We start from the raw sequence: 12,831 nt of genomic DNA on the forward strand, positions 1-12,831 counted from the left end.
CCCAGCTTTCTTAAGCACCCCAGTCTGAGGTGATTCTCTTCTACACTCCTATAGGAAAATCAATATTGTATGATACATAGAGCAACTTACATTTAAGTCTTGTAACTAATCTCCAAATCCAGTCACATTAGTTTTTAAACTTTTAAATGTTATAAGCTGCTTGAAGGCAAAGTCCTAGCTTTTACAGACCACCCTACCGCCTATTTATACCGGAAGAATGCAGCAGATGTGAGGAAATGGGTTTTAGACATCACTCTTAGGGACTAGACTATGACTCCGACTTTTTTTTGTCCTATCATTTCAAAGAGAAAGAGCGATGTATTCTGATGAGCCAATGGTGAGCACTGCACACAGTGATGAACAACAAGGTCTCCCTGCCCTAAAAGGTATTCTTTCATAGAAGAGGGATATTTCATAGGAAAGGTGGAGGGGGCAGAGTAAGGGGCCATTAGAAATGCATCTAACTGAGGTCTTACATACAACAGCACCTGTTCTAACACTGTTACTTTGTCCAACAGAAACATTTAAAATACCATATATTACAAACTCCTAAAACCTTGTTTGGGCATCGCCTCATTTTTGTTGAAGTTCTAGTTTAAATTCCAGTTTGTGAACTTACAGTGCTACACTAGTTTCAGTGGTGAGACACCACTTCCCTACAACACCCGACGCTCCTCACGACAAGTGCCCTCCTCACTCTCTGCCGCCTAGTTCACCAACCCTCCCACCCTTCCCCCCTGGTAACCATCAGTGTGTTGTTCTCTAGTTAACATTCTGTTTCATTATTTGTCTCTCTCTCTCTCGTTTTTCCCTTTGCTCGTTTGTTTTGTTTCTTCAATTCCACATAGGAGTGGGATCATATGGTTTTTGTGTTTGATTGGCTTATTCTGTTTAGCTAATACTCTTTAGCTCCATCCACGTCATCGCAAATGGCAAGATTTCTTTCCATTTCATAGCTGATATTCCTCTGTATATGTATACCACATCCTTTTTATCCATGCATCGGTCCAGAGACATTTGGGCTCTTTCTGTAATTTGGCTAATTGTTGATAATGCTGCTGCAAACATAGGATGCATATATCCCTTTGAATTAGTATTGTTCTACTCTTTCGGTAAATACCTAGTAGGGTGATTTCAGGATCGTAAGGCAGCTCTATTTTTAACTTTTTGAGGAACCTCCATACCGTTTTCCAGAGTGGCTGCACCAGTTTGCATTTGCACCAACAGTAGACAAGCGTTGCTTTTTCTCTGTATCCTCGCCAACACTTATTTCCCGTGTTGTTGATTTTAGCCATTCTGACAGGTATGAGATGGTATCTCACTGTGGTTTTAATTTGTATTTCCCTGATGATGAGTGACGCTCGGCATCTTTTCATGTGTCTACTGGTTACCTGTAAGTCTTCTTTGGAAAAATGTCTGTTCATGTCTTCTGCCCGTTTTTAAAATTGGATTATTCATTTCGGGGGTGTATTGTAAGTTCTTTATGTATTTTGGATACTAGCCCTTGACAGAATATGTCATTTTCAAATATCTCTTCCCAGTCTGTAGGTTGCCTTTTAGTTTTGTGGATTGTCTCCTTCACGGTGCAGAAGCTTTTTATCTTGATGTAGTCCCAACAGCTCATTTTTGCTTTTGTTTCCCTTGCATCAGGAGACATATATAGAAGTTACTATTGCCAGTGTCAAAGAAATTACTGCCTGTCTTCTCTAGGATTTTGATGGCTTCCTGTCTCACATTTAGGTCTTCAATCCATTTTGAATTTATTTTTGTGTATTGTGTAAAAGAAAGTAATCCAATTCCATTCTTTTGCATGGACTTTCATTCTTTTTCATTCATTCTTTTCCAACACCCATTTGTTGAAGAGATATTCTTTTTTCCATTGGATATTCTTTCCTGCTTTGTTGAAGATTAACTGACCGTATAGTTGTGGGTTCCCTTCTGGGTTTTTTATTCTGTTCTATTGACCTATGTGTCTATATTTGTGCCTATATTTGTCTGTATTTGTGTCTATATAGTTTTTGTTATTACAGCTTTGTAATATAACTTGAAGCCTGTAATTGTGATGCCTCCAACTTTGCTTTTCTTTTTCAAGATTGCTTTGGCTATTTGGGGTCTTTTGTGGTTCCATATAAATTTTATGATTTTTTGTTCAAGCTCTGTGAAAAATGCTGTCAGTATTTTTATAAGAATTGCATTAAATCTATAGATTATTTTGGGTAGTACTGACATTTTAACAATGCTTGTTCTTCCGATCCATAAGCATGGAATGTCTTTCCATTTCTTTGTGTTTTCTTCAATTTCTACATCAATGTTTTATAGTTTTCAGAGTACAGATCTTTCACCTCTTTGGTTAGGTTTATTCCTGGGTATTTTATTATTTTTTGTGCAATGGTAAATGAGACTGACTCCTCAATTTCTCTGTCTGCCGCTCCATTATTATTGGTGTACAGAAATGCAACATGTCTGTATACTGATTTTGTATCCTAGGACCAGCAGGTTTTTGGTGGAGTTTTTTGAGTTTTCTACATATAGTATCATGTCATTTGCAAATAGTAAAAGTTTGACTTCTTCCTTGCCGATTTTGATGCTTTTTATTTTTTTCTTGTCTGACTGCTGTGGCTAACACTTCCACTATGTTGAATAAAAGCAGTGATAGTGGACATCCCGTCTTTTTTTTTTTTTTTTTTTTACTACAGAGGAAAATCTCTTACTAGTTTTTCCCCATTTAGGATGATACTAGTTGTTGGTTTTTCATAAATGGCCTTAACTATGTTGAGGTATGTTACCTTTAAGTCTACTTTGTTGAGGGCTTTTATCATGAATGGATGTCGAACTTTGTGAAATGCTTTTTCTGCATCTGCTGAAATGATCATATGGATCTTAGCCTTCCTTTTATTAATGTGATGGATCATGTTGATTGATTTGAGAATACTGAATCGCCCTTGCAAGTTAGGAATAAATCCCACTTGATCGTGGTGAATGATTTTTTAAGTGTTTTGTTGGATTCAGTTTGCTAGTATTTTGTTAACAATTTTTGCATCTGTGTTCATTAAAGATATTGGGCCTGTAGTTCTCTTTTTTGTGGTGTCTTTATCTGGTTTTGGAATCTGGGAAACCCTGGCCTCAGAGAATGAATTTGGAAGTTTTTCCTCCTTTTCTATCCTTTTGGAATAGTTTGAGAAGAAGAATAGGTGTTAACTCTTCTTTAAATGTTTGGCAGAATTCCCCTGTGAGGCCATCTGTTCAAGGACTTTTATTTGTTGGGAGTTTTTTGTTTTGTTTTGATTACAGATTTGATTTTTTTGCTAGTTGTCTGTGCAAATTTTCTATTTTTTCTTGTTTCAGTTTTGGTAATTTTATGTTTTTAGGAATTTATCCATTCCTTCTAGGTTGTGCAACTTGTTGGCATATAGTTTTTCATAATACTCTCTTATAATTGCATTTCTGTGGTGTTGGTTATGATTTCTCCTCTCTCGTTTGTGATTTTATTCATTTGGGTCCTTTCTCTTTTATTTCTGATAAGTCTGGTTAGAAGTTTGCCAATTTTATTAATTTTTTCAAAGAATCAGTTCCTGGTTTCATTGATTTGTTCTACTATTTTTAAGTTTCTAGATCATATATTTCTACTCTAATCTTTATTATTTCCTTCTTTTGCTGGCTTTAGCCTTCATTTGTTGTTCTTTTTCTAGCTCCTTTAGGTAACGTATAAGGTTAAGTTGCTTGAGATTTTTCTTGCTTCCTGATGTAGGCCTGTATTGCTATATACTCCCCTCCTAGAATTGCTTTTGCTGAATCTCAAAGGTTTGGACTACTTTCATTTTCCTTTGTTTCCATGCATTTTTAATTTTTTTCTTTTATTTCCTGGTTGACCAACTCATTGTTTAGTAACATGTTATTTAACATTCATGTATTGGTGGTCTTCCCAGATTTTTTCTTGTAGTTGACTTCTAGTTTCGTAGCATTGTGGTCACAAAAGGTGCATGATATGACTTCAATCTTCTTGAATTTGTCGAGACCTATTTTGCAGCCTAATATGTGATCTGTTCTAGACACCGTTCCATGTGCACTTGAAAAGAATGGGTATTTTGCTGTTTTAGGATGGAATGTTATGAATATATCTATTATGTCCATCTGGTCCAGCGTGTCATTCAAAATCACTGTTTCCTTATTGATTTTCTGCTTGATGATCTGTTCACTGCTTGCTGTAAGTGGGGTGTTAAAGTCCCCTACTATTATCGTATTATTATTGATTAGTTCCTTTATGTCTGTTATTGTTTTATGTATTTGGGTGTTCCCATGTTTGGCTCATAAATATTTATAATTGTTATATCTTCCTGTTGCATTGTCCCCTTTATTATAACACCCTTTTGTGTCTTGCCCTTGTTACAGTCTTTGTTTTGAAGTCGACTCTGCTTGACCTAAGTATTGCTACTCCTGATTTCTTCCTTTTTTAAATTTATTTTGAGAGGGAGAGAGTGTGAGTTGGGGAAGAGCGGAGAGAGACAGGGAGAGAGAGAATCCCAAGCAGGCTCCACGCTGTCAGTGCAGAGTCTGATGCGGGGCTCACCCCCATGAACCATGAGATCACAACCTGAGCCAAAATCAAGAGTTGGACGCTTAACTGTCTAAGTCACCCAGGCGTCCCCAATCCAGCTTTCTTTTGACATTCATTTGCATGATAAATGTTTCTCCATCCTCTCACTTTCAATATGCAGGTGTCTTTTGGTCTAAAATGAGAATCTCTTGTAGGCAGCGCATAGATGGGTTATCCATTCTGACACCCTAAGTCTTTTGATTAGAGCAGTCTATTTAGAAAGTAATTATTGATAGATATGTATTTATTGCCATTTTATTACATGTTTTGTGGTTGTTTCTGAAGATTTTCTCTGAACCTTTATCGTCTTTCTCTTTCACGGTCTGATTTTCTTAACTGATATCTTTGAATTTCTTTGCCTTCATTTTTTGCATGTTTATTGCTGGTTTTTGATAGATCGTTATACCATTAGGTTTGTATACAACATCTGCATACAGGAGTCTATATTAAGTTCATGGTCGTTTAAGTTTGAACCCATTCTTTTCTTCTCTCCTCCCCACGTTTTAGGTATATGGTGTCATATTTTATACCCTCTTTTGTGAGTTCCTGGACTGATTTTTTACAGAAACATTCATTTTTACTGCATTTATGTTTCCTACCTTTATACTATCACTTTTGGTATCTCCTTTCCACTCAGAGTTCCCTTAAATATTTCTTGTAGAGCTGCTTTAATGGTCATGAATTCCTTTAGTTTTTGTGTGTCCAGGGAACTCTTTATCTCTCCTTCTATTCTGAATGACATCACTGCTGGACAGAGTATTCTTGGCTGCATATTTTTCCCATTCAGCACGCTGAGTATATCCTAACACTCCCTTCAGGCTTGCCAGGTTTCTGTTGCAAAATCTCCTGCTAGCCTTATGGGTTTTCCTTTGTACATTACTGACTTATTTTGTCTTGCTGCTTTTAAGATTTTTTTCTTTAACACTGTATTTTGGAAATTTAATCACAATATGTCTTGATGTAGGCCTGCTTTTGTTGATTTTGATGAAGAGTTCTCCGTACCTCCTGGATCTGGATGTTTGTTCCCTTCCTTCCTTCTCTGTCTACTAGAACTCCTATAATACCAAAGTTATTACATTTAACGGAGTCACTGAGTTGCCTAAGTCCGCTCTCATTTTGCATATTTGAACTGCTTTCAATTACTATGCCTTCGTCATTCATTAATTCTCCTGCTTCTTCCAGCCTGCTGTTCACTGCATCAAGTGTGTTTCTAATCTTGTTTCTTACACTCTTCATCTCTGATTCTTTAACTCTTTTATCTCTGTGGTAAGGGTGCTACTGATGTCCTCAATTCTTTTCTCAAGTCCAGTGACTATCTTTATGATTGCTACTCTAATTCTCCATCAGACATGTCCATCAGACATTATTTACATCTATTTTGCTTAGATCTCTGGTCACGGCCTTATCTTGTTCTTTCATTTGGGACAAATCCCTGGTCTTCTCATTTTGTCTAAATCTCTGTCTGCTTCTGTGTGCTAGAAAAGCCAGTTATGGGGCGCCTGGGTGGCTCAGTTGGTTAAGTGTCTGACTTCAGCTCAGGTCATGATCTCGCTGTTTGGGTTTGAGCACTGCGTCGGGCTCTGTGCTGACAGCTCAGGGCCCGGAACCTGCTTTGGATTCTGTGTCTCCCTCTCTCTCTGCCCCTTCCCTGCTCGCTTGCACTCTATCAAAAATAAATAAACATTAAAAAAAACTTAAATTAAAAAAGAAAAAAGAAAAGCCAGTTATCTCTCCCGCTCTTGAGAGTAATGGCTTCATGAAGAAGAGGTCATATAGTGCCCAAGGCCTGGCACTTCAGGGAGTGTCCCCAGTGTGTGCTGTGTGTGCTCTGCTGCTCTGTTCTGGTTGCTCTGTCCTTGAGGCCAGTTGTCTGCAGAGGCTCTCCTTGCCTGCTATGGGCAGAGTTTAGTCCCTGGCCTAAATGTGGTGAGTTTTAGCCAATTTTGCTTTGATCTGCTTGTGAAATGGGACCTCCACTGGAACTGAGGCCTTGCAAAACTCTCTGGTTGGGAGACGTGGTATGGGCAAGGGTTTGTGCTACCCTTCTGGCACAAAGGGGCTGCCACAATGCAGCTAAGGTAAGCATGATCGAGAAGGGCAGTCCCACCAGAGCACATGGGGGTGGGGCTTGGCGTACGCAGGTTAGGCGGCCCGTATCTTCCCACAGGTGGCTCTGTGTTTATGCTGAGGGGCTGGGGAGAGATGGTGCCAGCCAGCTACTCTTGTTCTCGGAGAGGTCTCTCCATGAATGGGGTCTCTCTGGGCTACACTCCAAGAAGAGCAAATAACCTCCCCACTGTGTGCCCTAGGGGCTCTTCAGATCACTGTTTCCAGGTCATCTATCTCCAGGCTGTTGGCCTGCCTTCTCTCCAAGAGCAGCGCAGTGCCCTCCAGGCTCTATTTCCCACTGACCTTTAAAACTCCAGTCTTCAAGCTCTGCTGGTTCCAAGAACTCACAAAATTTAGTCCCTCTTGTTTTCCAAGCCAATGGCTGTGGGGAGATGTTCTCCTTATGAGTTCCCTTGTGTGCTCCTCTCTCTCTCACCCTTCTCCATGACCATGGCTCCCTCCCTTCGGCAGCAGTCAGGATTCGTTTCTCCCCTAGACCAGGTCTCTGCACTTCCTACCTTCTTCAATGTGACCTCTTCTCTCTCTTTAACTGTGGAGTCTGTTCTGTCAGTTTTCAGGTGAATTTCTGGGGTATTTAGTCAGATTTGATAGTTATCTAGTTGTATTCACGGGATGAGCTGAGCCTAGGGTCCTCCTACTCCACTGCCATCTTCCTATTTCTAGCATCACTTCATTTAAAAAAAAATTTTTTTTTTAACGTTTATTCATTTTTGAGAGACAGAGAGAGACAGAGCATGAGCAGGGAAGGGGCAGAGGGAGGGAGACACAGAATGTGAAGCAGGCTCTCGGGCTCTGAGCTGTCAGCACAGAGCCCGACGCGGGGCTGGAACCCACGGACTGTGAGATCATGACCCAAGCCGAAGTTGGACGCTCAACCGACTGAGCCACCCAGACGCCCCTAGCATCACTTCATTTTTTAACGTACAGACTGAAAAACTCAAAACAGCCTGAGACTCTTTACTTTTTAAGCATGAACAGAATGTCCCAGATTTACTTCCAAGAAGGTGGGAAGTCTGAGAACATGGACTACGTCTTTTACTTTTACCCTATTGTGTATTTAATAATTAGCCATCTCATATTTTAGCCCATTTCTAAACAACAGCTTTTATGTAAAGTGACTTGCTTGCATTCCTGATTTCTTGTGCACATTTCACTTGAATGTGAAAAGTCTAAAATGATGGTTTTGTGGTATCATGTGAAAACTTTCACCTTCATCCTTTCCACTAACCCTTTCCAGAGTTTACCTTTAAAGCTTATTTCCTTTACTACTAAAGCTTATTTCCTTACTTCTCATTCCATCTGAACCCATCATGCCTGTCACTAGAAAAAATTAGTTGTCTAGGAACTCTGGCTTTGGCCAGATCATCTTTGTTTTCTGTAAAGTCATTTTCAGCAACAGCTTAATTATAAGTTTGATTACAAAATAATGTAGTTACAAATGAAGAGTCATAGTTTTTTTTGTTTGTTTGTTTTGCCACCACCAGTTCCAAGTAGTTAAGAGTCATAATTTTTGATATTATTATTTTTTTAATTTTTTAATGTTTATTTTTGAGAGAGAGAGACAGAGCGTGAGCAGGGGAGGGGCAGAGAGGGAGACACAGAATTCGAAGCAGGCTCCAGGCCCTGAGCTGTCAGCACAGAGCCCAATGCAGGGCTCAAACCCCTGAACAGTGAGATCTTGACTTGAGTCGAAGTCGGCACTTAACCGGCTGAGCCACCAGGTGCCCCGACATTATTTTTTTAAGTTTATTTATTTTGAGAGAGAGCATGTGCGTGCATAAGAGGGGAAGGGGTGGCGGGGAGGGAGAGAGAGAGAACCCCGAGCAGGCTCCATAATATCAGCACAGAGCCTGATGCAGGGTTCAAACCCACAAACTGTGAGATCATGGCCTGAGCCCAAACCAAGAGTCAGATGTTTAACCAACTGAGACACCCAGGTGGCCCCGTAATTTTTGATATTACAAGCTTGGCTAAAAATTACAATGATTTTGCTTTAGAAATGTAGACTTGATGACAAGGACACAAATTAACCATTAATGAATCATTAACTGTTGGAACACAACCACATTTCCACAATTTGGGCATTTTTGTTTAGATATGCATTTAACGGTCACATTCATAAGCCAAAGGTGAGTGAACACAAGAGTTCTGTAGTTAGGCCTTTATCAAAATACTTGAGTCATCTGGGTAAGATCTCTTGCAGTGTTTATTCACTTCTGATTTTATTTAAGATGGAGGGTATGAATCTGCCGTAAGGTAGGAAAATGGAAAATGATGCTTGAAGAACCAAAATAAGAGTATGAGAAACTAAAATTCCCACCAAATGACTGGTCTATAGATACATAAAGAAACTAGTTGTTTTCATGCAAATTAAGCATCCATGATGTGCCAGAAAGAACCAAAAGGTTGAAAAGTAAATATAAAAAGTGAAGCCACCTATTTTCATTACAAAATAAAGTCCCTATTGGATTCAACTTTCTTCATGTTTTATAAAAATATACACACTTTTACAAATGTCAGAATCGCTTAATGAAATAATGTGAAAGTTACTAAGGTGATTATTCCAAATTAAATCCTAAGAGCTTAAAGAATAGTTGATAATATGAAACTGTGACCATTTAAGGTTTTTACGGTGCCATGTGTGAATCAGTCTGTGGTATACGAAAGAAAGTGATGGCACATCTTCAGGCTCGAAATTCTTCTCCGGGCCGTCTGTTTCTTAAAATAATCGCAAACAGCAATTTTGGTCTTACAAAGGAATTCTTATAGCTAGTGAATGAGTTTCTTCAGTTTTTTTTAAGGACCAACTGTCTTAGAATAACCTTTTCTTTTCTTTTCTTTTCTTTTCTTTTCTTTTCTTTTCTTTTCTTTTCTTTTCTTAGAAACACCAGTTTTCAATGAAGCTGTGGAAGGCGGACACGGGCTACTTGTTGCATTGGGGAAAAGAGGAACAGTTGAAAATATACAAGAATACGGATCGGTAATAAATAACAGGTCAGTAATAAAATTATGCTTCTCAGGGAAAGTTATTTGTCAAAGCGATAAAATAAGGGGGAGAAAATACCCATGTTAGTAGCCTTGCGGAATTCACGCCAACTTGGCCGTGTGTCTAAAATCACCCACAAAAACACACTGAAACAAGTACTCACCACTGAATGATTTCCGTGATTTGAGCTTCCCAATGTGCAACCGATTCTTTCTTGTCTGCCAGGTCTTTTACCTCCTCTTCTAACTGCTGGTTGCGTATACTTAAGTTCTCATACAAGGTGGTGAGCTGAAAGGCAGTTTTAAGACACGTGTGACTTTTACGAACAGGAATGTAAGGTGCCCAGACACCTCTTGTTAAATTTGATAACTCACCATATTTCGCTAAACACTGATGGTCTTCCTGATTTCTTATTAGGCACCCTTCTGGTCACTGAATTTGGAAACATCAAATATTTTCTCTTCCTGCTTTTGCTTTTCCCCTACTCCTTGTGCTAAACTGCTTCCCTCTGCAAACCTCCAGTTGCCTGAAAACTCCCCAGGTTCCACTGATAACAACATCTCTTGGTTTTTTTCTTGATCTGAAAATCTCTATGTCATCCTTTTTAAAAAATAGAATCTTATAAAGAATTTCAAGCATATGTAAAAATGGGACAGTGTAAGTTAATTCCCATGAGCCCACACCCAACATCAACAATTATCACCTTGATGCCATTTTATTTTTTAAACATTTTTAAAATTTATTTTTGAGACAGAGAGAGACAGAGCATGAATGGGGGAGGGTCAGAGAGAGAGGGAGACACAGAATCTGAAACAGGCTCCAGGCTCTGAGCTGTCAGCACAGGGCCCGATGCGGGGCTCGAACTCATAGACCATGAGATCATGACCTGAGCTGAAGTTGGAGGCTTAACCGACTGAGCCACCCAGGCACTCCCGATGCCATTTTATTTGTATCCTGTCTTCTTCCTCCCTCCTCCCGTATTATTCTGCAGCAAATACCAGACATCTATAATTTTACCCATATATATTTCTGTGTATATCTCTTGCAAATAAGGCCCTCTCTTTCAAAATATAAGCACAGTGTTATTAAATTTAATGAGTTTCCTTATTATCGTCACATAGGTAGTCACTTCAAATTTCCAGTTACCTCAAAAGATCAAAACACATTAACAGTTTATTAAATTGAATCATGTTGCCAACAAGTAAACACAGATTTATGTTCCCTATGTCCTTTAAGTCTCTTTTATTTATACCAGGGACCAGGTGGTTTAAGTGGGAGACATTTATTTCTCACAGTCCAGAGGCTGGAGAGTCCAGGTTCAAAGTGCCAGCAGATTCAGGGTCTGGTGGGGCTGCCGCTGCTGGGTTCACAGATGGCTGTCTTTTGGCTGCCTCTTTATGAGGTGGGAGGCCTGAGAGGGGTCTCCGGGGTCGCTTTCATAGGGATAATAATCCCATCATGAGGGTTCCACCCTAGGCACTAACCACGACCCACAGGCAGAACCTCCTCATACTATCGTATGAGAGGTTACGTTTCAACATGGGAATTTTGGAGGGACGTAAACATTCCAGTCTATAGCAGTTCCCCTCCAGAACTTTTACTTTTCTTGTAATTTATTTGTTGAAAAAAGTAGGTTGTTGGTCTTGCAGAGTTTTGTAGTCTCAATTTCTGCTTTCATTTTTGAAAGATTTTTTTTTTGATGTATAGAACATTCTAAGTTGGCAATAATCATCCTCCAGCACTTTGAAAATGTCATACCTTTTTATTCCCTGTTTTTATTCCTGTTTGATTTCATTTTTTTCTGTTGGGAAGTCAGCTTTCGGTTTAACTTTTACTCGTTTGAATATAATGTGACTTTCTGCTCTGCTTTTAGGATTTTCTTTAGCTGCAAGTTTTTAGCCGATTTTCTCTGATGTTTCTAAGTGGGTTTTAGTTTCTATTTATCACGTTTAGCATTTGTGGCATTTCCTGAATTTGTATGTAAATGTTTCTCATAAGGTTCGGAAAATTATGGGCCACGTACTCTTCACATACTGTTTTTGCCAGTCTCTCTGTCCTTTCCATCTGGGAAAGCAAATATTTGTACGTCAGTTGTTTATACCATGTCCCCTAGGTTTTTGTCCTCTTTTAGGTATTTCCATCCTTTCTAATCTCTACCCATACTTTAGTCTGAATTTTTTTTTTTTACTTATCCACTCTTTTCTTTGGCTCTTTCCAATCTGCTGTTAAAATCTTCTATTGGGCATCGGTTATTTTAGTTTTTACTTCTAGAGGTGCTACTTGACTCTCTTGTATACATTCCAGCTGTCTGCTGAAATTCATCACGTTTCCTATTTTCTATCATACAGTTATTTTAAATTTTCATTTATGAAAATTCTCACGGGAATCTCTGTGGGTTTATTTATACGGACTGTCTAGTTTTTTTTTTTTTTTTTTCATTTTTTCTTTCCTTATTTTGTTTTTGTGATTATATTTTACTCTTGGTTTTCAGTGATGCAGTTGTATCTCCTAGTATGCATGGTAATTGTTTAATGCATGCCACACATTTTATATGAAAATTTTAGAGGTAATTTGAGGCTCGGTATAATATCCCCCTCCTTAGACCCAAGATAGGTCAGGTACTGCAGGCTGGTTTTCAGTCATTGAGAGTGCTCATCTCTTTCCAGTTCACTCTTACTCCTAAAATGTAGCCTTTCAATGAGTCCAACGGAAAGCTTGTATTTCTCTCTCCAAACCCGTGAGACTGTGGAGTACTGTGCTCAGCTTCCTGGCTCCTCAGCTACTGCTTTCCTATCAGCAAATGCTTCAAGGAAAAGCAGCACCGAGTGCTGGGCTCAACACCCTGCACTGCTCCGCTATGGGATCTTGGTCAGTAAAGAAGGCTGCCCTCTTCACTCTCCAATGCCTTGCTGCAGATAAATACAGTGGGAAATTAAAACAAGTAAAGAATAAATCCAGCTCTTGCGGAGGTGGTGGGTATGATGCAAGTTAATCTGTCCTATCAGAAGCAAAAGTTCCTGCTTTAATACATTTTTTAAAATTTATGATAAAATATTTGCATTCAATTTTTATCTCATGGTTACATTTTCTCTGATAAATGGTCTCAAGCTACATTAGTTAG

General features: G+C 39.0%; 1 protein-coding gene across 4 annotated transcripts in view; it reads right to left on the reverse strand.

The window, feature by feature from the left end:
- The window catches only part of CDC42BPA (CDC42 binding protein kinase alpha), a 316,853-nt gene that overhangs the window by 72,025 nt on the left and 231,997 nt on the right, over nucleotides 1–12,831 (reverse strand). For all 4 annotated transcript variants that reach the window (XM_042926312.1, XM_042926311.1, XM_042926314.1 and 1 more), the window contains one exon: nucleotides 9,874–9,998. In XM_042926312.1, the coding sequence (XP_042782246.1) occupies nucleotides 9,874–9,998 (125 nt within the window). The remainder of the gene's footprint in view (nucleotides 1–9,873; nucleotides 9,999–12,831) is intronic.

Source organism: Panthera leo, chromosome F3 (genome assembly GCF_018350215.1).
Source record: "Panthera leo isolate Ple1 chromosome F3, P.leo_Ple1_pat1.1, whole genome shotgun sequence".
Lineage (NCBI taxonomy): Eukaryota > Metazoa > Chordata > Mammalia > Carnivora > Felidae > Panthera > Panthera leo.